Consider the following 25,973-nt stretch of genomic DNA (forward strand, 5'->3'; position numbering starts at 1 on the left):
CTGCCGGCAAAACGGAGAACCCTGACAGTGGAGAATCCAACTCCATGTCAAATAATCCTAGATATTCAGCCAAATTTCAACAGTGATGGTGGAACTTAAAAGCATAATCTGTGCGAATGATTGCTGGTATAGAATGCCAAGAAATTAGGAACAGCGCTAATTTATTTTGGTATAGTTTCCTTTTGTGGTTTAATTATTGGCACAGTGGCACAGTGGTTAGTACTGCTGTCTGATAGCACCAGGGGCATGGGTCCAATTCCGGCCTTGGGTGACTGTCTGTGATTATCACCCTGTCATTGTCTAAGTGGGTCTCCTCCTGTCTGCATGGGTTTCCTCCGGGTGCTCCGGTTTCCTCCCATAGTCCAAAAATGTGCAGCTTTGTTGGATTGGTCATTCTAAATTGCCCCTTAGAGCCCAGAGATGTGCAGGTTAGGTTAAGCAGTTACTGGTGGGGGAGTGGGCAAAGTGGAGAGCTCTTTCAGAGGATCATTGCAGACCTGACGGGCCGAATAGTCGTCTTCTGCACTGGGGAATCTATGATTATTAAATTTTGGTGCAGCATTCTCAAAGTCTTAGGACTGAATTTTCCAGCCCTAATTGGGAGTAGAGATGGTGTGCGGGATGGTCAGGAAAATAAAGGAGAACCATGTTGGGATGGCCCTCCCTCCATTTGGGAGGTTTGTGACGAATGTAGGATTTTAGATATATTGGATTATAGACATTTGGTAATTTAAGGGATAAAAGCCTGGGTTTGTGTGTTTGGCTGCAGTCGACATGTTTTTAAAAAGAATCTTGTTTTGCAAGACCAGAAAGCTTTTAGGAGTCAGAGGTGAAATTGACCATCATAAAAGCCTGGGCTAATGCACTGTTGTTTGACTGGGCGGTAACCCTGGGGAGTTAATGTGTTTTCAGCCAGGGGAGTTAATTTGATTTCAGCTTGGGGAGATGATGTAATTGCTGGGTGGAGCGGGTATTCAGACATTTTAAGAAAGATTTTGAGTTGAGTTCTGATCTGGCTGACGCTGAATCCACCAGTAAGGTCCTTTGCTCTCACAGTAGGAGAGTTTTTTTAAAAGTTTTTTAAAAGTTTAAAAAAATAATAGTATTTAAAGCACTGCAGACTTGCAGAAAACAAGGGGAAAGCTGAAATAAACCAGTTGAAACATCTTTTTGAAGACACCCAGCCCCAGTCTGCAAGGGTTCTAACAGGAGTCAAATCTGTTCTGAAAAGCAATCCCAAACTGTGCCATTGGGATGTTGGATGGATTGAGAGTTGTATGTTTTTCCTTTCTTTGTTGTGTAATTGGGAACAGAGATAATAACTAACAGTATTGTATTTACTGCATGTAGTGGTATTGTTCAATGGGTAATTGTAAGCTCTTTTCAGGTGTGAGATTAAAGATTTTAATACTATGTTAACAATGAAGTTTTGTTTTAAAAATACCAAATCCCTATTTTTTAGTGCAATCCCTCCTGGAGCGAATTATTCTTTCTGCACAGTCTTACAAAATAAACTAAAATATTGGGGTTTCGGCCCAGTATCCTCACCACTGTTGGGTCTGGTGTGGGATCGTAATATGTTTCCTTTGGTAGAATTAGAAAACCCATTTCAACTGCATTCCTCCATTCACTTCATTGATGTGCTGTCTAGATACAATGGATAATTTTTTAAAAGTTGCTTAAATCTAGTTTGAATCTAGCGACTGCCACCCTGGCCACTAGCTGTTAAATGAGACACTGGGCCACACGAGACACTGAGCCACACTGCTGTCAGTGAATGTGTCTGAGCCAAGAGGTCATAGCGGTTCACAGCACATTAGAGGCCCTTTGGCCCATCGTGAGGAATCCTTAACCTGCAACTAAAATGTGGTGGACCTTTGGAGCCCAATGCTCAATGCTGATGTTTGGAGTTTACAACTTAGTTTTTTTTCTGGACTTCCTTTTAAGTTTAAAAATGAGCACCCTTTTTCCAGTAATGAAGGTTCACCAGTTAATTTCAGGTTTAAAAGAACAAGAGTGCGAGATCAAACCTGCCAACCCCCCGAAAATGTATTATTTGTCTTGTCTCAACAATGTCACCAAAAGTTACACTGAGCTTCAATGTGAATTAATAGAATTAATTGTGTGTGAAATAGGATTATGGGGTAGATCTTAATTTCATCATATTGTGTAAATTGTAACCTTATTAAGGAGAGTTTTAAATAGCAGTTGCTGAGTGGATAATGATAGGCCTTTAGTTTTGAAACCTGTGTATTGACAAATTGGATTAAAAGCAACTTCAAATTTGTTGAACAGAAGTTTGGATTTTCAGTTTCCGTTTTACTTCCTTTCAGCAAGGCTACAGTTCATTTACTGCATTGATATGGAGACATCTGTAGTTTCTAATCTTGTTAACATGCACATGTGAGGATAATTGAGTCTTATGGTGGGAAAATCAGTTAATTACTTTTCACTGAGTGAGATGCGCGTACTATATATGAGCCTTCTAAATGCTAATGCTCACGTACACAAATATTTCTTTATTCAAAATTTTGAGCAAGATTACTCCATTGGCCATGATAACTGAAACAAATTCATCATCTTTCAGCTGAAATTTTAGAATTGGCTGGTAATGCCGCACGGGATAACAAGAAGGGAAGAGTTACTCCCAGGCACATTCTATTGGCTATTGCAAATGATGAAGAACTGAACCAGGTATGTTGTACCCTGTAAACCTGTTGATGTTTTCTGTAGTTTCTTCAAGTGTGGAAAACATCTTACTAAGATAACTCATTTCTTGGTGCGTTAACTGAGGTAGTGCAGGGGATGGAGCAAAGGAGGAAAGTGACTCAAACTTTTGCCACTAAACAAATGTAAATGAGATCTACTGAACAAATACGTTCAGTGGTGCACCGAAAGAGTAAACAAAAACCCTAGTGGTTGAATTTAGATTTATCACAAATACCTGAATTTGTCGTGTTCATTGTGGGGAAAGGCCCTGAAACCATTGTGGTGTTTTTATTTGTCATTTGTTAGGGCTTCTGCAACAGCGATTCCGAAACTGGAGATTTTGTTCTTTGGCTTTTAAAACCTTCTTAAAACCCAATGCATTAATTGCACTTTCAGTTGGTGTTTATAATTGTCATACCTTGGCTAGGCTTCCTTTCTTTTAATGTACAAAAGAAACCTCTCTTGTTGTTTGTATGATCGTTGTTATAATACAAATGATGTACTGTACCAAGCAGCTTTTCAGCCTGAGAGCCATGACCAATGTGTTTGTGCCATGTACACATACTTCTTTAGTGCCTGTCACACCTTGTCATCGGGTGATTAAGATGGCAAATGGCGACGCTAAGCTGCTGGCCAAAGTGTTGGCCTCCAGGATTGAAGATTGTGTGCCGGGGGTGATTATGGAGGACCAAACCGGATTTGTCAAGGGTAGACAGTTGGTGGCCAATATTAGAAGGTTGCTTAACGTGATTATGATGCCCCCGGAGGTAGTTGTGGCCATGGATGTGGAGAAGATGTTCGACCGGGTAGAGTGGGACTATCTATGGGAGGTGCTGGGACGGTTTGGGCTTGGTAGGGGCTTTATTGATTGGGTCAGACTGTTGTACCAGGCCCCAGAAGCTAGTGTCAGGACAAACAAGACGACCTCGGACTATTTTAGGCTGTACCGGGGGACAAGACAGTGATGTCCCCTCTCCCCGCTGCTGTTTGTGCTGGCGGTAGAGCCACTGGCAATTGCTCTGAGAGTTTCGAGGGGTTGGAAAGGGCTGGTTCGTGGGGAGGGGGTGGAGCATAGGGTATCGCTGTATGCGGATGATTTACTCCTATTGTGGCGGATCCAGGGGCAGGGATGAGGGAGATTATGACGATTCTGGGGGAATTTGGCCGGTTTTCAGGATACAAACTGAATATGACAAAGAGTGAGCTGTATGTAGTCCAGGCAAGAGGCCAGGAGGGTCGGCTAGGGGAGCTACCGTTCAGGTTAGTGAGGGACAACTTTAGATTTCTGGAGATACAAGTGGCGTGCGACTGAGGCCGGTTACACAAGTTGAACTTGTCCCGGCTGGTTGAGCAGATGAGGGGCGAGTTTCATAGAACATAGAACATTACAGCGCAGTACAGGCCCTTCGGCCCTCGATGTTGGGCCGACCTGGGAAACCACTCTAAAGCCCATCTACACTATTCCCTTATCGTCCATATGCCTATCCAATGACCATTTGAATGCCCTTAGTGTTGGCGAGTCCACTACTGTTGCAGGTAGGGCATTCCACGCCCTTGCTACTCTCTGAGTAAAGAACCTACCTCTGACATCTGTCTTTTATCTATCTCCCCTCAATTTAAAGCTATGTCCCCTCATGCTAGACATCACCATCCGAGGAAAAAGGCTCTCACTGTCCACCCTATCCAATCCTCTGCTCATCTTGTATGCCTCAATTAAGTCACCTCTTAACCTTCTTCTCGCTAACGAAAACAGCCTCACGTCCCTCAGCCTTTCCTCATAAGATCTTCCCCCCATACCAGGCAACATTCTGGTAAATCTCCTCTGCACCCTTTCCAATGCTTCCACATCCTTCCTATAATGCGGCGACCAGAATTGCACGCAATAGTCCAAATGCGGCCGCACTATTTGTACAGCTGCAGCATGACCTCATGGCTCCGAAACTCAATCCCTCTACCAATAAAAGCTAACACACAGTACGCCTTCTTAACAACGCTCTCAACCTGGGTGGCAACTTTCAGGGATTTATGTACATAGACACCGAGATCTCTCTGCTCATCCACACTGCCAAGAATCTTACCATTAGCCCAGTACTCTGTCTTCCTGTTATTCCTTCCAAAATGAATCACCTCACACTTTTCTGCATTAAACTCCATTTGCCACCTCTCAGCCCAGCGCTGCAGCTTATCTATGTCCCTCTGTAACTTGTAACATCCTTCCGCACTGTCCACAACTCCACCGACTTTCGTGTCATCTGCAAATTTACTCACCCATCCTTCTACGCCCTCCTCCAGGCCATTTATAAAAATTACAAACAGCAGTGGCCCCAAAACAGATCCTTCTGGTACACCACTAGTAACTGGACTCCAGTCTGAACATTTCCCATCAACTACCACCCTTTGTCGTCTTCCAGCTAGCCAATTTCTGATCCAAACTGCTAAATCTCCCTGAATCCCATGCCTCCGTATTTTCTGCAGTAGCCTACCGTGGGGAACCTTCTCAAACGCTGAACTGAAATCCATATACACATCAACTGCTTTACCCTCATCCACCTGTTTGATCACCTTCTCAAAGAACTCAATAAGGTTTGTAAGGCACAACCTACCCTTCACAAAACCGTGTTGACTATCTCTAATCAAATTGTTCCTTTCCAGATGATTATACATCCTATCTCTTATAAACCTTTCCAAGATTTTGCCCACAACAGAAGTAAGGCTCACTGGTCTATAGTTACCGGGGTTGTCTCTACTCCCCTTCTTGAACAAGGGGACAACATTTGCTATCCTCCAGTCTTCTGGCACTATTCCTGTAGACAAAGATGACTTAAAGATCAAAGGCTCAGCAATCTCCTCCCTAGCTTCCCAGAGAATCCTAGGATAAATCCCATCCGGCCCAGGGGACTTATCTATTTTCACACTTTCCAGAATTGCTAACACGTCCTCCTTATTTACCTCAAGCCCTTCTAGTCTAGTAGCCTGAATCTCAGTATTCTCCTCGACAACATTGTCTTTTTCCTGTGTGAATGCTGATGAAAAATATTCATTTAGCACCTCTCCTATCTCCTCGGACTCCAAGCACAACTTCCCACGACTGTCCTTGACTGGCCCTACTCTTACCCTAGTCATTTGTTTATTCCTGACATATCTATAGGAGATGGGATGCGCTCCCGCTATCATTGGCGGGGAGGGTGCAGACGGTAAAGGTGACGATAGTGCCGAGATTTTTATTTGTCTTCCAATGCCTCCTGATTTTCATACCGCAGTCTTTTTTTAAGAGGATCAACAAAATCATTTTGGGCTTTGTTTGGGCGGGTAAGTCCCCACGGGTGAAAAAGGTGATGCTCGAGAGGAATTGGGGGAGGGGGGGGGCTTGCCCTGCCAAATTTTAGTCATTATTACTGGGCGGCCAATATTGCGCTGATTAGGAAGTGAGTGATGGGAACGGGGGTGGCTTGGGAGCGGATGGAAGCGGCCTCATGCAGGGGCACCAGCTTAGGGGCGCTGATAACGGCACCATTGCCATTCCTGTCGGCAAGATATTCCACCAGTCCCGTGGTGGTGGCGGCCCTGAGGATCTGGGATCAGTGGAGGAGATCTGTTGGTGCAGTGAGGGCGTCGGTTTGGTCCCCAATATGCGACAATCATCGGTTCACTCTGGGAAGCTTAGATAGGGGATTTTGGGTATGGCAAAGGGCGGGGATTGAGAAGATGGGGGACCTGTTTCTGGAAGGGAGCTTTCCTAGCCTAAGGGCACTGGAGGAGAAGTTTGGGCTAACAGCAGCGAATGATTTCAGATATCTACAGCTGCGTGACTTTCTGCGCCGGCAGGTACCATCCTTCCCACTCCTGCCACTAAGAGGGATTTAAGATAAGGTAGTGTCTAGGGGATGGGTGGGGGAGGGGAGCATCTTGGACATCTACAAAGAATTAATGGGGGTGGAGGAGACGCATACAGAGGAGCTGAACCGTAAGTGAGAGGAGGAACTGGGGGGTGAGATGGAGGACGGCCTATGGGCAGAGGCGCTGAGCAAGGTCAACGCGACCGCTACATGCGCAAGGCTCAGATTGATCCAGTTTAAGGTGGTGCACCGGGCGCACATGACTGCGGCCCGGATGAGTAGATTTTTTGAGGTGGAAGACAAGTATATCAGGTGTGCGGGTGGACCAGCGAACCATGTCCACATGTTCTGGGCATGCCCAAAACTTAGGGGATATTGGCAGGGGTTCGCGGATGTCATGTCCCGGGTATTGAAGACGAGGGTGGAAATGAGTCCAAGGGTAGCGATCTTTGGAGTGTTGGAGGACCCGGGTGTTCAGGAGGAGAGAGAGGCAGATGTTCTGGCCTTTTACTCCTTGGTAGCCCGGCGACGGATACAACTGGCTTGGAGGAAGTCTAGGCCTCCGAAGTCAGAGGCCTGGTTAACCAAATTGGCGAGCTTTCTCAGCCTGGAAAAGATCAAGTTCGCCTTGAGAGGGTCGGTGTCAGGGTTCGCCAGGAGGTGGCAACCATTCATTGACTTCTTTGCGGGGAATTAATCGTCAGCAGGGGGTGTTAGGGTAGTATAGAGTAGGGGGTTAAATAGGCGGGCCTTGGAGGGACGGATGTCGGTGGTTGCTTTTTGATTACTGTTCTTTGTACTCTATTGTTTTTTGTACTGTGGTTGTTATGCCAAAAATACCTCATTAAAAATTGTTTGTTTAAAAAAAAGGCAAATGGAGTTTTGTCCTTCATTGCTAGAGGGATGGAGTTTAAGACTAGGGAGGTTATGCTGCAATTGTATAAGGTGTTAGTGAGGCCACACCTGGAGGATTGTGTTCAGTTTTGGTCTCCTTACCTGAGAAAGGACGTACTAGCGCTGGAGGGAGTGCAGAGGAGATTCACTAGGTTAATCCCAGAGTTGAGGGGGTTGGATTACGAGGAGAGGTTGAGTAGACTGGGACTGTACTCATTAAAATTTAGAAGGATGCAGGGGGGATCTTGTAGAAACATATAAAATTATGAAGGGAATAGATAGGATAGATGTGGGCAGGTTGTTTCCATTGGCGGGTGAAAGCAGAACTAGGGGGCATAGCCTCAAAATAAGGGGAATTAGATTTAGGACTGAGTTTAGGAGGAATTTCTTCACCCAAAGGGCTGTGAATCTATGGGCCAGATGACCTACTCCTGCTCCTAGTTCTTATGTTCTTGTACGTAAGAATCCATTCACACATCTCTAAATTTCAGTTAACTTGTGTAGGTAGAATGGGGGCAAAGTGTAACTGTCACAATGGTGATCTTGTCTTGCAACTCTTGGTATGCTGTGTAAATTTAATGGATGTCACTTGCTAACTTAAACTGCTTTGGCTTTACTGCTGCACAACTTGATTGTTGTGCCCAAACAGACCAATCATTTCTGTGGTGTCTCGTTGGTGTTTGACCTGATCATTTTAATGGCAATTGGTAACAACATGGTGTATTGTAAAAGTGAAATCATCGCTCTAATGCTTAACCTCTCCCTACAGCTGCTGAAAGGTGTCACTATTGCTAGTGGAGGTGTCTTACCTAACATTCATCCGGAACTATTATCTAAGAAGCGAGGATCTAAAGGAAAGCTTGAAGCCATCATCACCGCACCACCAGCAAAAAAGGCAAAGTCCTCACAATCTGCCAAGAAAACTGGAGGAAAGAAAGGCAAAAAGGGAGCAGGAAAAGGAGGGGCTAAGGTACAACTTGTGCTGCGGTAATAGTTTCATAGTTGTAATGATAAATAGTCAGCACCCAGTATTTTAGAACTTTTGTAATTAAGCTGCCTTTTCTGGAAAAACCTTTACAATTGTTTTAGGTGAGGAATTTTGATACCAGGCACCCAGTTTTAATACTGAGCACTGAGACATCAGATAAATCCATGTATTTGCAGAGTTTCATTTTCACTCTTCTGGTCAAATCAATGAGTTTTAACTGAAGTTTTAAAGGATGAGAGGGAGCGAGAGAGCCAGAGGGTTTAAATGAGAGAATTCAGGAGCATAGGTTGAATGATAGGATGAAGAGAAAGGGGAATACACAAAAGACCCGAGTCAGCGAAGAATTCAGGAGAGTTTTAGAACTGGAGAAAGTTACAGGTTCAGGGAGAGAAGGCCCTGAAGGGATTTAAACATGAAAATAAGAATTGAAAATTGAGGTTTTAGGGCATGAGGAGCCTAAGCAGATGAACAAAAACAAGGGTGAGTTTAATTTTATTGTGGATACAGAGATTTAAATGAATTGAATTTTATAGAGAATAAAGAATGAGAGACTGGAAAAGGTATTTGATAATTTGAGTCTGGATGTGCTAAAGGCATAAGTGAGTTTCAACAGTAGACAGGCAAAAGGCAGGTTGGAAGCAGGCAATATTAGAGGTAGAAGTATGTTCTCTTTGTGATGAAGGGGATGTGAGATTGGAACCTCATTGCAAGATCGAGTGTGACACTGAAAGCGACAGTATGGCTCAATTTGGGACTGGTAGCTGTGGAGAGAGATGGGATTAATTACAACAACTAGATATTTTGGCTGATGTTTAGTCCTCCCAATATTTAACTGGAGAAAACTGTAGCTCATTGATGATTAAGGGGTTTGACAAAGTATCGTATGGCAGATTGGTCAAGAAAGTGAAAGCAATGTGGGCAATCTGGCAAATTGTATAAACAGCTGCCTTAGTAACAGGAAACAAAGGGTAATAATCTTTGATGGCTGCCCTTGCAATTGGAAAGTTGTTTCAAGTGTTGCATAGGGCTTGGTGTTGGGACCCTTACTATTTGTGTCATATATTAACGATTTGGACGTGCACGTGGAGAGCACGATTGGGAAATTTGCCGACGTCACAAAGATTGGCCGAGTGGTGGACAGTTTAGAGGAAAGTTATGATCTCCAAAATGATATAGATGGTTGGTGAAGTGGCGATAAAGTGGCAGATAGAATTCAACACAGAGAAGTATGAGGTCATGCATTTAGGAAGGTCAAACAGTTATAGGGGGCACACAATAAATGGAAATATACTAAGACGGTGGATGAAGTAAGAGATCCTGGTGTACAAGTGCACAGGTCCCTAAAGGCAGCAGTTCAAGTAGACAAGGTTGTAAAGAAAGCATATGGAATGCTGTCCATCATTAGCAGAGGTATAGAATATAAAAGTAAGGATATAATGTTGGAATTGTGTAAAATACTGGTGAGGCCACAACTGGAATATTGTGTGCAGTTCAGGTCAGCACATTACAGGAAGGACGTAATTGCTCTGGAGAGAGTGCAGAAGAGGTTTACAAGAATGTTGCCAGGGCTAGAAAAGTGTAGCTAAGAGGAGAGATTGGATAGGTTGGGGTTATTTTCCTTGGAACAAAGAAGGTGACTTAATTGAGCTGTGCAAAATTATGAGGGGAAGAGATAGAGTGGACAGAATAAAATTGTTTCATTTGGTGAAGAATTCTAGAACCAGGGGACATAGATCCAAGATAAGTGGCAGAAGGTGTAGAAGGGACATGAGGAAGAACTTTTTACCCAGAGGGTAGTGGGCGTCTGGAATTCACTGCCTGAGTTGGTGATGGAAACAGAGACACTAAACTTTTTTTTAAAGTACCTGGAGCTACATCTTAAGTGCTGCAAGATACAGGTCTATGGACTAGGTGCAGGAAGGTGAGATTAGAAAGGGCACCTGGGTATCTTTGGGCTGGCATGGACAAGGTGGGCCAAATGGCTTCATTCTTGTGCTATAATGTTTCTATGATTTTATTCTATGATTGGATATTAAGTAGTCTGGCAACATATAAGAAGTGGAAAGATCGAGCGAGGTGGAGGGAAAGTAGAACTGGATAAAATCAACATACATGTGGAACTTGTCATGATATGCAAACATGCAACCAATGAACACTCAGAATAGGACACAACTAATGGGCAGTCAGGACACTCAGAAGTGGCATCACCACAAGGGGGCATGACATGACACTATAAAAGGGATGAGGCACTCACACCCTGCCTCTTTCCAGACGGACATCTAGAGAGTCAGCCAGGGTTGATCAGCAGCATCACACCCCAGCACGTGGCTTAGAGCAAGCTGGTACAGTTAGACTGAGTTACTACAATTAGATTAGCAGAAAGTCAAACTCATTTGAGAACTGTGTTAATAGTTCAATAAACACGTTGAACTCATTTCAGAGTCTGGAGCATCCTTTATTTAAGACTGCATCAAGTAGCAGCCTGTGTTATCCGAAGCAGCATAACACAACATGATACCAGGAGTGACTGTTCAATCTATTTAGTTCAACTACGCAAGATCCGTGACAACCAACTACTGAATATAGGCACAATGGACAAGATTCAGGTTCCTCATTTGCTCAGGACCACCGGCAATCTTAGTGCCAACTGGCGATCATTCAAGCAGAAAATTCAACTATACGTGGAAGCATCTGACCTCAATGGCGCGACCGATGCGCGGAAGATAGCTCTTCTACTCACTACTGCCGGTGATCATGCGATAGAGATCTTCAACTCCTTTCACTTTTCCAAAGGGCAGGACAAAACAAAGTACCAAACCATCCTGGACAAATTCGACAGCCACTGTGAGGTGGACACCACCAAAATCTTCTAGCGCTACATCTTCCAGAAGAGGATGTAAGGTAAAGACGAATCATTCAACTCCTATCTAACTAACCTTAGACTGCTAGCGCAATCCTGCTACTTCGGTGATATCACTGACTCCATGATCAGAGACCAAATCGTTTTTGGAGTCCACTCTGATCCTCTGCAAGAGCAATTGTTGAAAATCAAGCACATGACCCTGCCAGTTGCGATTGAAACGTGTACTGTGCATGAACACTCTAAAAATCACTATTCACAGTACGGAATGACAGAAAGTGAAAAACAAGCCCCCCACGAGGTGGAGAGTGTTCAGGCCATCTCCCGGATGCAGCGCCTCCACATTGACGAAAGTGGCCATTTTGCATGCTCTTCCCGGGGCCCGATGCATGCGCAATGCGATCGGGAACATGAAGCGGCCGAAAATCGCACTGCGCGGGTGCAGACGTCCAAAAACTGCACCGTGCATGCACAACGACGCACTGAGCATCATGACGCCGACGCCATGACATGTGCGAACTGCGGCACCGCCCATTTTTAAAAAAACTGCCCTGCAAGAGGCAAACGCTGTTTAAACTGTGGGAAACCAAACCACTATACGGCCCTGTGCAGATCTGCACCAGCAGCCAGGAGCCAGCGCTCCCAATGCCGACAGCGGCGCATCAGAAGTGTGCAACACCGAATGCATGACTCTGATCCAGGCAGTGCGACGGATCCAGATGATGAACACCTGGTCAACATTTCCCAAGTGGTCATTATTACGAAGTGCGAATACGCCACACCGGACACATCGCAAGTCCAATCAGTCCTGACCGTGGATTCCGAGGACGAATGGCATGCAGTGATGAAAATCAACCACTGCCCCATCCAGTTCAAACTGGACACTGGTGCTTCCGCCAACCTGATTTTGCAGGTGGACTTCAAGAGAATCAACAAACCCCCTACAATCCTTCCAGCTGCCTGCAAACTCCTGGACTACAATGGAAACGCAATCAAGGCATTGGGGTCCTGCCATCTGCAGGTGTCCAGCCGACACACACAAGCAAGCTTACGCTTCGAGATTGTTAAACCAGACCGGGCATCCCTGCTAGGTGCGCACGCCTGCAAGCAACTGAACCTCATTCAACGGGTCTACACCACGACGCTGTCCCATTCAGATCATCAGGCCAGCATTGACGACATCCTAACCAAGTACCCAGATGTATTTAGCGGGATGGGCATGCTGCCGTACAAGTACAAGATTCTACTGCGGCCTGATGACAAGCTAGTAGTCCACGCACCACGACGAGTCCCTGCTCCACTGAGAGAGCGCCTGAAGGCAGAGCTCACGAGTCTACAACAAAAAGGCATCATCTGCAAGGTCACTGAACCAACCGACTGGGTCAGCTCGATTGTGTGCGTAAAGAAGCCTTCGGGGGACCCCAAGGATCTAAACAAAAACATTATGCGGGAACATTACCCCATCCCGAAGAGGGAAGAAATCACGAGTGAGATGGCACACGCGCGCTTCTTCACAAAATTGGATGCATCCCAAGGATTTTGGCAAATCCAACTTGAAGAATCCAGCAGAAGGCTCTGCACCTTCAACACGCCTTTTGGCAGGTTCTTCTACAGCCGAATGCCATTTGGCATCATCTCGGTATCCGAGATTTTCTATCACATCATGGAACAGATGATGGAGGGAATAGAAGGTGTTCGTGTCTACGTTGACGATATCATAATCTGGTCCACAACCCCAGAGGAACATGTGTCTCGACTCAAGAAAGTATTCCAACGCATACATGAACATGGCCTCAAGCTAAACAGGTCCAAGTGCTGTTTTGGGACATCCATGCTGAAGTTCCTGGGCGATCAGATTTTGCGACACGGTGTGCGCCCGGACACAGACAAAATTAAAGCCATCGAGGCAATGAAAGTCACGGACGACATGAAGGCAGTACTGCGCTTTCTGGGAATGGTCAATATCCTTGGCAAGTTCATCCCGAATTTGGCCACACACACCACGGCCCTACGCAACCTGGTGAAAAAAATCAACCGCCTTTGAGTGGAAGGCGGAGCTCCAAACAGAGTGGCTGGAGCTGAAAGCCAAGCTCACCACTGCACCCGTCCTTGCATTCTTTGACCCAGACCGAGAGACCAAGATATCCACAGATCCGAGTCAGGATGGCATTGGGGCGGTGTTGCTTCAAAGAGACGGCACGTCATCCTGGGTACCAGTGGCATACACGTTATGGGCAATGACACCCACTGAGACCAGGTATGTGCAGATTGAGAAGGAGTGTTTAGGTCTTCTCACCAACATCCTCAAATTTCATGATTATGTCTACGGCTTGCCAACATTTACTGTTGAGACGGATCATAGGCCTCTGGTCCACATCATCCAAAAGGACCTGAACGACATGACGCCTCGTTTGCAGAGAATGCTGCTCAAACTCTGGAGGCATGATTTCAACTTGTTGTGCACACCTGGCAAGGAGCTCATCATCGCCGATGCATTGTCCCGCTCCGTCAACTCACCCAGTGAATCACTGGAGATCATCCAGCACATTGAATTGCAGGTACAACTGTGTGCAAGCATTCTCCCGGCAACAGATGAGAAGATCGTTCTCATCTGAGAAGAGACGGCCAAAGACCCCCTGTTGCAGCGAGTTATCCACAACCTCAGCAATGGCTGGCAGAAAGGGCAATGCCCTCAATTCTACAACGTCAAGGACGCCTGACGCTGATCGGCATCCTGCTCAAGCTCGACAGGATAGTCATCCCGCTACGTCTCCAGAGCATGGCGCTGTGGCAGATTCATGAGGGACATGTGGGCGTAGAGAAGTGCAGACGCAGGGCCCGGCAAGCTGTCTACTGGCCCGGCATCAACCAGGACATCACGGACATGGTCCTGAACTGCGAAACCTGTCAGAGATTCCAACCAACGCAGAGCAAGGAGATGCTTCAACCACATGACCAAGAGACCTCTCCGTGGTCCAAGGTTGGCATTGACCTATTCCACGCGAATGGTCGCGACTATATCTTAATTATCGATTGCTTTTCAAACTATCCTGAGGTGCTGAAGCTGCCAGACCTCACCTCACGGACCGTCATCAAAGCGTGTAAAGAGACATTTTCACGGCATGGCATCCCGAACAAGGTCATGAGCGTCAATGGCCCGTGCTTCCACAGTAGAGAATGGTCCACGTTTGCCAAGAGCTACAATTTCAGGCATGTCACCTCCAGTCCGCACTGTCCGCAGTCCAATGGCAAAGTCGAAAAAGGAGTGCACATCGTTAAGCAGCTCATCCGCAAGGCCTCGGACGCCGCTTCCGACATACACCTTGCACTACTTGCGTACCGGGCGATTCCCTTGTCCACTGGCATGTTGTCAGCTCAACTGCTGATGAACAGGGACCTGCGGACGACGCTTCCAGCCATACACCTGCCCAACCTTGATCACCTCCCGGTGCTGCGGAGGATGCAGCAGCTTCGCGACAGCCAGAAGCAGGGCTATGACCACATGCCACCAATCTGGACGTGCTATCCCCGGCAGACACGGTCAGGATCAAGATACCGTATGGTGGGTGGTCTGCTCCGGCTGTCGTTGTTCGACAGGCTGCGCCCAGATCCTATGTCATACATATGGCTGATGGCTACATTGTGCAAAGGAATCGGCGGGTACTACGAAAAGTTGCTTGCCCACAACCACTTTCCCCTCCATTTCCACATGTCGAATTGCCACCTCCAGACACCTCGAACCACGGGCCACCAGTCGTGCCTCCCACTCGCCTGTCAAGACACCGTCGTCTCCTCCACCACCTCTGCGGCGGTCGACGAGGATCAGACGCAAGCCTCAGAGACTGGACTTATCAGCATTTGTTTTGTTTGTTCTGTTCTGTATTCCTCAGTCAGTCACATTAGACAGACACATTCACAAGTACATATATCTACAAAAAAAAAAGGGGAGATGTCATGATATGCAACCAATGAACACTCAGCATAGGACACAACCAATGGGCATCAGGACACTCAGAGGTGGCATCACCACAAGGGGGCATGATATAAACACTATAAAAGGGATGAGGCACTCACACCCTGCCTCTTTCCACTAATAGACATCTAGAGAGTCAGACAGGGTTGATCAGCAGCATCACACCCCAGCACGTGGCTTAGAGCAAGCTGGCACAGTTAGACTGAGTTACTACAGTTAGATTAGCAGAGAGTCGAACTCATTTGAGAACTGTGTTAATAGTTCAAGAAACACATTGAACTCATTTCAGAGTCTGGAGCATCCTTTAGTTAAGACTGCATCAAGTAGCAGCCTGTGTTTTCCGAAGCAGCATAACCCCCATGTCTTCGGATGGTAATGTTCAGGGCAGCAAGTAGATGAGAAAAAGGAGCGATCCAGGCGCGACCCTCCGGGATCTTCAGAGGTAACAGAAAAAGAAGCCCTTTCTGGAAATGCTCAGGCTATCATTAAAGAGTAAAAATCAGAATCAAGCAAGGGCAGTCCCACTTTACTGGACAGCAGTTATTGTAACTGAGATGTGCTGTTTCCTTGAAACACAATAAAATGTTCGTGTAATTTTTATATTGTACAATTTAATTTTGGCAATTTTACACTGCTGCGTCAGTTTGTATGCTGATTGCTAGTGACTTTATTAACAGTAATTGATGGTGCGTTCTCCCTTTTCACACTACCTGAAGTGCCCTTAAACAGTGTGATATGAATTGCAAATGTTTTGATTCACTTTGTTGCCCATTTCTATTTATTCTTGGATATATGGGGAGCAACTGCAGCCCTCTTGGAGTGCATATTCTCTATACCGTATTCTATACTGTAAAGGAATAGCAGATTGCCAAACATATTGGAAAATGACATTCTCCTGCATATATTATCAGGTAGTTTTGTAACTCTTTTCTCTCATGCCGATATATTTGAATGAAATAACAGATCTTTTGTATATCAAGGGGAGTAGCAGACCCCCATGCAGAGGCAAGTGGCAGGCCTGTTGCATAGGGGCTGGTTTAGCACAGTGGGCTAAACAGCTGGCTTGTAATGCAGAACAAGGCCAGCAGCGCGGGTTCAATTCCCGTACCGGCCTCCCCGAACAGGGTCCGAAATGTGGTGAGTAGGGACTTTTCACAGTAACTTAATTGAAAGCTACTTGTGACAAGTGATTATTATTTTGATTATAAAGGAGGTAAGTAGCAAAGACCTGCATATAATAGGAGGAAATAGTAGACTTCCACCTGTATTGGATGGAGGAATACCATGAGGGTTGGTGCAAATCCTGCTATGTCTGGAGAATTCCAGGAGGGGCCCAAAATGGGATTTGCACCCTGTGCAAAACAGTTTCTGATGCTCCCAACCCTTTCGAGCTGGCATGATGCAAAGGCGAGATCCTGATCAGAGATAATTAGCATTAATTATAACCTGATTAGTAGATTCAAGTCAAATGCAGCGACTTTCCGGGCTAACCTGTTGGCACTCCCAAGGGACAGGGCCTGAAGGGGGTACTGGGCGGGGGGGTTCCCGAAGGTGGGGGGGCCCAGAAAGTGGGGAGGGATATTTGGCGACCCCATTGCAGAGTGTCGCTCACTTGACGGGGAGGAGGGTGTGTGTGCTGGAGGGTTACTCCGAGATTGGGAGGATGCCCTGATCTCTAAGGATCCAGCTTTGGCTCTTTGGGTTCTACACATCACATTTTTGGCGTGAACCATCCCCGGGTACAAAAGAATTTCTAAGAATTTGTAAGTGTGGGTGGATTGCAGGCTGGATCATGACGAACCACCATGTGGGAACTGCATCTTGTTTCTCGCCGGAGACTCCACTTTGAAATTCTTTGGGGAATTGCGGCCTATATGTTGAAAGGAAATAAAGATATGCATTTTGAACAGGGGCAGGAATGGTTGTTGGAGGTTCTGGGGTTTAGATGTTTCAGTAAGATTAGGGAAGGTGGTAAAAGAGGTGGAGGAGTAGCATTGTTAATCAAGGATAGTATAATGGCTGCAGAAAGGCCGTTTGAGGAGGATCTGTCTACTGAGGTAGTGTGGGTTGAAGTTAGAAGTAGGAAAGGAGCGGTCACTTTGTTAGGAGTTTTCTACAGGCCCCCAAACAGTAACAGAGATGTGGATGAAAAGATTGCAATGCAGATTTTGGATAGGTGCGGTAGTCACAGGGTAGTTGTCATGGGTGACTTTAACTTTCCAAATATTGATTGGAACCACTATAATTCGAATAGTGTGGATGAGGCTGTTTTTATCCAGTGTGTGTAGGAGGATTTCCTCACACCAGGGGCGGGATTCTCCGACCCCCCGCTGGGTTGGAGAATCGCCGGCGGCTGCCATGAATCCCGCCCCCGCCATGTCCCGAAGTCTCCGTCACCAGAGATTTGGCGGGGGCGGGAATCGCGCCGCGCCGGTCGGCGGGGGCGGGAATCGCAACACGCCGGTCGGCGGGCCCACCCCCGCCGATTCTCCGGCCCGCGATGGGCCGAAGTCTCGCTGCTGGAATGCATGTCCCGCCAGCGTGGATTAAACCACCTTTTGAACGGCGGGACAAGGCGGCGCGGGCAGGCTCCGGGGTCCCGGGGCGATCTGGTCCCGGGGGGTGCCCCCACGGTGGCCTGGCCCGCGATCGGGGCCCACCGATCCGCGGGCGGGCCTGTGCCGTGGGGGCACTCTTTTTCTTCCGCCTTCGCCATGGTCTTCACTATGGCAGAGGCGGAAAAAAAAACCCTCCCCTGCGCATGTGCGGGGATGACGTCAGCAGCCGCTGACGCTCCCGCGCATGCGCCGACCCACGTCGCCCGGCGAAGACCTTTTGGCCCTGGCTGGCGTGGCGCTAAAGGCCTTTCCCGCCAGCCGGTAGAGCGGAAACCGCTCCGGCGAGGGCCTAGCCCCTCAAGGTGAGGACTTGGCCCTTAAAGGTGCGGAGACATCCGCACCTTCGGGGTGGCCCGACGCCGGAGTGGTTCCCGCCACTCCATTACGCCGGAACCCCCCGCCCCGCCGGGTATGGGAGAATCCCGCCCAATATGTGTATAGACCGACAAGAGGCGGGGCCACATTGGATTTGGTACTGGGTAATGAACCGGGCCAAGTGTTAGATTTGGTTGCGGGAGAGCACTTTGGAGATAATGACCACAATTTGGTGACTTTCACTATAGCAATGGAGAGGGATAGGAACATACGGCAGGGCAAGGTTTATAACTGGGGGAAGGGTAATTATGATGCAAGAATTAGGCAAGAATTGGGAAGCATAAGATGGAAACAGGAACTGTCAGAGATAGGCACAATTGAGATGTGGAGCTTGTTCAAGGAGCAAATACTGCGTGTCCTTGATATGTATAGCCCTGTCAGGCAGGGAGGAAATGGTCGAGTGAGGGAACCATGGTTTACAAAAGAGGTTGAATGTCTTGTCAAGAGGAAGAAGGGGGCTTGTGTAAGGATGAGAAAACAAGGTTCAATTAGGGCACTTGAGGAATACAAGATAGCTAGGAAGGAGCACAAGAAAAGGCTTAGGAGAGCTAGGAGGGGGCATGAGAAACCCTTGGCGGGTAGGATCAAGGAAAACCCCAAGGCTTTTTACACTTGCGTGAGGAATAAAAGAATGACTAAGGTGAAGTGATGGCCGGTCAAGGACAGTAGTGGGAACGTGTGCATGGAGTCTGAAGATATAGGAGAGGCCCCAAATGAATATTTTTCTTCAGTGTTCACAAAGGAGAGGGGCCATGTTGTTGAGGAGGATAGTGCGATACAGGCTGGTAGGCTGGAAGAGGTAGATATTCGGAAGGAAGATGTGTTAGAAATTTTGAGAAGCCTGAGGATAGATAAGTCCCCTGGGCCTGATGGGATATATCCGAGGATTCTTTGGGAGGCGAGGGATGAGATTGCAGAGCCTTTGGCTTTGAGCTTTATGTCATCACTGTCTACAGGAATAGTGCCAGAAGACTGGAGAGAGGCGAATGTTGTCCCCTTGTTCAAGAAAGGAAATAGGTATAACCCTGGGAATTATCGGCCGGTTAGTCTCACTTCGGTCATAGGTAAATTATTGGAAAGGGTCCTGAGGGATAGGATTTATGATCATTTGGAAAGATACAGCTTAATCCAGGATAGTCAGCACGGATTTGTGAGGGGTAAGTCTTGCCTCACAAGTTTGACTGTACTCTTTGAGGAGGTAACTAAGTACATAGATGAAGGTAGAGCAGTTGATGTTGTCTACATGGATTTTAGTAAGGCGTTTGATAAGGTGCCCCGTGGTCGGCTCATGCAGAAAGTAAGGAGGCATGGCATAGAGGGATATTTGGCAGATTGGATCAGTAACTGGCTATCACATAGAAGACAGAGGGTGGTGGGAGATGGTAAATTTTCATCCTGGAGCCCAGTCACCAGCGGTGTACCACAGGGATCAGTGCTGGGTCCTCTGTGGTTTGTGATTTTTATCAATGACTTGGATGATGGAGTTGAAGGTTGGGTGAGTAAATTTGCTGATGACACCAAGATTGGTGGAGTAGTGGATAATGTGGAGGGCTGTTGTAGGCTGCAAAGAGACATTGATAGGATGCAGAGCTGGGCTGAAAAGTGGCAGATGGAGTTTAACCCTGATAAGTGTGAGGTGATTCATTTTGGTCGGACAAATTTGAATGCGGATTACAGGGTTAACAGCAGGGTTCTGAAGAATGTGGAGGAGCAGAGAGATCTCGGAGTTCATGCCCATAGACCTCTGAAAGTTGCCACACAAGTGGATAGAGCCGTGAAGAAAGCCTATAGAGTGTTCGCATTTATTAACAGGGGGATTGAGTTTAAGAGCCGTGAGGTTATGCTGCAACTGTACAAGACCTTGGTTAGACCACATTTGGAGTATTGTGTGCAGTTCATTATAGGAAGGATGTGGAAGCATTGGAAAGGGTGCAAAGGAGATTTACCAGGATGCTGCCTGGATTGGAGGATAGGTCTTATGAGGAAAGGTTGAGGGAGCTAGGGCTTTTCTCATTGGAGCGAAGGAGGATGAGAGGTGACTTAATTGAGATGCATGAGATGATGAGAGGGATAGATAGAGTGGACGGTCAGCGACATTTTCCTCGGGTGGATGTAGCTGTTACAAGGGGGCATAACTATAATGTCCATGGTGGAAGATATAGGAGGGATGTCAGATGTAGGTTCTTTACTCAGAGAGTGGTTGGGGAGTGGAACGCACTCCCAGCTATGATAGTGGTGTCGGACACTTTAGGAACTTTCAAGCGGTTATTGGATAGGCATATGGAGTGCATTAGAATGATTGGGAGTAGGTAGATTTGATCTTAGTTTCAGATTAGTTCGGCACAGTTCTATGTGCTGTACAGTTCTATGTTCTCTATATTGGATATCGGTAATTGACCTAATGAATGTGTATATTGGAGGAAAATCAGTCCCTGAAAATTTCTTATCACAGATTTTCAGTGTAATGATACATAACTGTACCCATTCTGAAGTAGCAAAGCAAGCAGAAAATGTAACTGTCACACAGTACTCAATGGGCAGGCTATAATTTTGAGAATGAAACAATTTTCTCTGCAAAAATTTCAAATAATATTTCCTCACGACAGAAGAAGCAAACAGAAGTCAGCAAAGCAGCATCTGCAGATAGCACTACTGAGGGAAATCCAGGGGACACGTTTACCATTCTCTCCACCAAAAGCCTCTTCCTTGGACAAAAGGTACTGACACTCGGTAACATGAAATGGCAGGGTTCTTCATGAACTATAGCATTTCTGACTTATTCATATATTTAATAGCTGCAGGCATGAGAAAGTCTGTTACAAGGTTTAGTGCCTAAATACTGCTTTCTCTAACCTGCTGCAATCATGGCAAAATATTGTGAAATCTCCAGTACACATTATAACACAGGGGTCCCTTAAATGGAAAGTTAAGAACATTTCTCTATATCTAGTTTCATTTCCCACTTTTTGACATATTTGGAATGCCAGATATGTGTACAACAATAAATTAATCATCAAAGCCCAGTATTCCCATAATTGGGAAAAAAACTATAGTTATCTTGTTAAGTATCACTTATAACCCACGAATAATTACCATCAAGACTTGTAGCTGAAGGAAAATGGCGATTGAAGTGGAACTGTTTGAAAATGTCTAAACAGCAGTTATACTAGTTCACTTTCACTGCTCTTCCACTGGCTGTATGTTGTTTACAGTATTTCAAAACTTGACCCTGCGAGAGTGTGCATTCGTCACTTAATCCTGTCATTCAGCCCATTCTGCATTTGCCTGGTCTGCTGGAGTTATCCCATTGGTCCCAATCTCGCTGCTCTTTCCCCTCTCAAAATTGCTTCCCTTAAAATATTTATCAATTCCCCTTTGAAAGTTACGATTGAATCTGCTTCCATCACCCTTTTCTACACCTTCATTGGCAGATTATTTGTGACAGAATTACTTTCAGTTGCTATTAAACCACCAACAACAAGCAATCCCATTGCAGTGAGCAGAACAACCTATTTTAGATCAGACTTGTTAAGATCATTTTCCACTCTCCCTGAACATTTATTGATTTCATTTTCACTGCCTAAATTACTTGAGGTCGTAGTGAGATACAGGCAGATAGAAATGACAAAATTCTGCCACCTCAAAATAAGAGAAGACCCTTGTTAGTGTTTAGGTGGATGGAGATATTGACTGTGCCAGTCAGACTGAAGTGTTTAACTGTGAACAAATGACATCAGTCTGGACATCAGATTGATTCTTTTATCAGTCGAGTTAAAAGATTTCTAAAATAATCTTTGTTTTATTACACTTGGGGAAATGAATTGCACTGGTTGTTGCGTGTAGCAAAATTGTAAGCTTACTCTTTGTGACTGTCACTTGAGCAGCTGATATTCTTAATACAGTAATGAGGATGTGCTGCACTGCTGGAGGTGCTGTCTTTCAGCTGGACATCAAATGTTCCCTGACAATATTTAAAGAAGAGTGAGCAGTAATCCACAGTGTCCCGGGCAATATTTATCCCTCAGTTAGCACAACTAAAACACATCAATTGGGCAATATTACATTGAGGCTTGTGGGAGCTCACACTGTATACTCCGTTTCCTACATTACAGCAATGATTAAACTACAAAGGTACTTCATTGGCTGTGAGGTATTTTAGGAAATCCTGAAGTCCTGAGTGGCGGTGCATAAACGGACATCATTCTTTTTCACATATTTAATATATCACCACATGTAACAACCAGAGCAATTCTCCCAAAACTTGAAGCATTGTTCCTATTGATGATGGCTGAGACTATTCTGACGCTCCTTAATTGCTCCCTGCTCCACCTTTCCTGGCATGTGTACATGTTGTATGTAGAATCTCACACAGCCATTTGGCACAGAAAAAGACAATTTGGCTCATCGTCTCTGTGATGGTTCTTTAGCTGGAGTACTCCAAAACAGGTTCCACTGCTTTGCTTTATTGCCATTGCCTTGTATCTTCCTCGGATGAAAGTATTTATTACATTTTCCCTTTGATAAAGTAGTCTATGCTCCAACAGCTGGCTGCATAAAGTAATTCATTTTTGTGCTAGCACTCTTGTCCATGAGTGAGAAGATCCTGGGATCAAGTCCCACTTGAGAGGCTTTAGCATATAAACCAATGAGGAAGTGCTGCAACATCATTTGAATTAATATTTACATTGAGGCCATGTCTGTAAGTAGATGTAAATGATGTCACAGCACTATTTTTTTTAAAAAGGAGGTTTATCTTGAGCACTAGGAAAACTCCCCTGACCTTTCAAAAATATTTAACAGCTACTATTCCTTAATTAGCACCACAAATACAGACTGTCTGGTCATTTATCTCATTGCCGTTTGTGCGACCTTGTAGTAGGCTGCAATTGGTTGCCAGTTTCCTGACATTATAGCGGAATTAAAAAAGTACTTCAGGCTGTGGGGTTTCCTGATGTTGTCCATAATGCTATATAAATTATTTCCTTCCTTACCTCTGTCCTCACTTTTTTAGTAATAGCTTTAAGTTGGTGACTCCTTGCGAATGACTTGTTAAGAGAAAACAACTAAAATCTCCTAGCCTTCTCCACTTCAATAGAAATAGCAGTGTCATAGGTCCGATCATCAGCTGCTTCATCAATGACCTTCCTTCCATCATAAGGTCAGAAGTGAGGATGTTGCACAATGTTCAGCACCATCCGCAATTCCTCAGATACTGAAGCAGTCCATGCCCAAATGCAGGAGGACCTGGACAATATTCCGGCTTGGGCTGACGAGTGGAAAGACACATTCGGGTCACACAAGTGCCAAGTAAGGATCACCTCCAACAAGAGAGAATTTAACCGTCACCCCTTGATATTCAATGTCATTACCATTACCCCACTGTTACCGTCCTGGGGTTACCATTGACCAGAAACCGAACTGGACCAACAATATAAATACTGTGGCGAATGAGTAGGTCAGAGGCTCAGAATCCTGTGGCAAGTAATTCCCCTCCTGACTTCTCAAAGCCTGTCCACGATCCACAAGGCAAAAGTCAGGGGTGTGATGGAATGCTCTCCATTTACCTGGATGAATGCTGTTCCAACAGCACCCAAAGCTTCACATCATCCAGGATGAAACAACCCGCTTGATTGGTCCCCTTTCCACAAACAGTCACTCTCTGCACCACCGATGCACAGTGGCAGCAGTGTGTACCGTCAAAATCCTGGAACTCCCTCTCTAACAGCACTGTGGGTGTACCTGCACTTCAGGGACTGCAAGAGGTTAAAGTAGGCAGCTCACCACCACCTTCTCAGTGCAACTAAGGATGGACAATAAAAGCTGGCCTCGCCAGTAATGCCCACATCCCATAAATTAATAATAAGAGCAATCTCAGGTCTTTCCTCAGAACAATAGTTCTCCTCCTTAGTTTCATCCTGATGAATGGCTCATGTAGGGATCTATTAATAAAGCATTAATCGATTGGAGGCAGTGCTGGGGCATCTTCTTCGACCCAGAAATAAAGCAGATCTCCGTTGGAATTTGAGGTTTTACTAATTATTAGTTAAGCACATCACATTGCATTTAATTCAATTGATTCAATTAAAAAGTAATTTGCTACAATCCCCAAGGGTGAACCGTAATTCAAAATAACCCAATTAACTGAGTGATCCCCAATGAAAAACAAATTACCCACAAAATTTCACTTTTCATTTAACACAAATCAGAATCAAACATGAGTTAACACGGAAATTATATTTAGTATGAACTGTAAATTACACATGGAGTATCTTAAGAAAATACAAGCATTTGCATAATTCCCCACCCAAATGTGGCACCAACTCAGTTTTTCCAATTCAGCGTCTGTGTCTTCCACTTTTCTCACTCAATAGATTTTGTCCTCGTGTCACCTGCAACAGTAGCTCCACACTTTTCAGTTCCCTGGAGATGGTCGTCACCAAACGGCACCCTCCTGCAGAATCTCCCCAGCGAGGTTCATGACAGTCTTGATGGCACAAATTTCCCAGGGACTCCTTCAGCTGATTACATTGGGGCTGGTTTAGCATAGTGGGCTAAATAGCTGGCTTGTAATGCAGAACAATGCGAGCAGCGCGGGTTCAATTCCCGTACCAGCCTCCCCGAACAGGCGCCGGAATGTGGCGACCAGGGGCTTTTCACAGCAACTTCGTTGAAGCCTATTTGTGACAATAAGCGATTATTATTATTAATAAACCACATTAAAGTCTCTGATCAGTTCTCTAAAATCTGAAGCATAGCAGTGGAATTGCCCAATTCACAATCCCTACTCTAACTCTGCCTTCAGCTTTCTGCCTGTTTCAACTTTATTACAAGAAGAGCCCCTTGTAAATGTGCCTTCTCTGTTATTTCTCTGCTGTAACTTCTTTATCTCTGGCCACATCTGTCTTAACTTCTTTTAAGTTAGTACTGCTTGCAGTAATTTACAGTTGATCCCTTTATGATTGATGCAAATGAGGTTTTGTGACACAGTGGCAACATCCCTCCCTGTGGACCAGAAGCTCCCGGTTCAAGTCCGACACAAGGACTTGTTGACTATGGAAGAGGCATTCCTAACATGTTTCAACCGGCTGACAATCAGCTGGGGAATCCCCAAAGGGGCAAAAAAACTGTGATGATGCACGAAACAAAATTGATGCAAGCACTTAGAAGTTCTTTTCAAACATTCTTAAAAACAGTTACCGTTTCCCTAGATATTATTAAGAAGTTATAAATTTTCCTTGCTGTACCGCATCCTGGTCAAAAGTCATCATAGTAATAATCCAATTTTGTCATTTTCAAAATACTGAACGGGCAAAAATATGTTTAGAGACTGAGGGGGTTATTTTCAGAGTTTCACTGTGTCCGTTTTGGGGGCTTTCTGTGATTCCCCCACCAACCTGACAGACAAGTTGGAAAGCCCCTGTGGAAATTCACCCACTGATATGTTGGTGATACTGAACTCCAATACTGGCTAAGGCTCAGCTGTCTTACAAGGATTATGACCTGCCCCCCCCCCCCACACAATGTTTCTCTATTAAACCTTTTGTAGAAGTACATCTTGCCAGTCTTTTCCTTTTTAAAAAAATTTAGAGTACCCAATTCATTTTTTCCAATTAAGGGGCAATTTAGCGTGGCCAATCCGCCTAACCTGCACATGTTTGGGTTCTGGGGGCGAAACCCACGCAGACACGGGGAGAATGTGCAAACTCCACATGGACAGTGA

At 45.6% G+C, this 25,973-nt stretch overlaps 1 protein-coding gene across 4 annotated transcripts in view; it reads left to right on the forward strand.

Annotated features, from left to right (window-relative positions):
- The window catches only part of macroh2a1 (macroH2A.1 histone), a 75,651-nt gene that overhangs the window by 16,285 nt on the left and 33,393 nt on the right, over window positions 1-25,973 (forward strand). For 2 of the 4 annotated variants that reach the window (XM_072512376.1, XM_072512378.1), the window contains exons 3-5: window positions 2,588-2,694; window positions 8,209-8,409; window positions 20,860-20,970. In XM_072512376.1, coding sequence (XP_072368477.1) covers window positions 2,588-2,694; window positions 8,209-8,409; window positions 20,860-20,970 — 419 coding nt within the window. The remainder of the gene's footprint in view (window positions 1-2,587; window positions 2,695-8,208; window positions 8,410-20,859; window positions 20,971-25,973) is intronic. The other 2 variants (XM_072512377.1, XM_072512379.1) reach the window with 1 other exon arrangement.

The sequence above is a fragment of the Scyliorhinus torazame genome, chromosome 7 (genome assembly GCF_047496885.1).
Source record: "Scyliorhinus torazame isolate Kashiwa2021f chromosome 7, sScyTor2.1, whole genome shotgun sequence".
Lineage (NCBI taxonomy): Eukaryota > Metazoa > Chordata > Chondrichthyes > Carcharhiniformes > Scyliorhinidae > Scyliorhinus > Scyliorhinus torazame.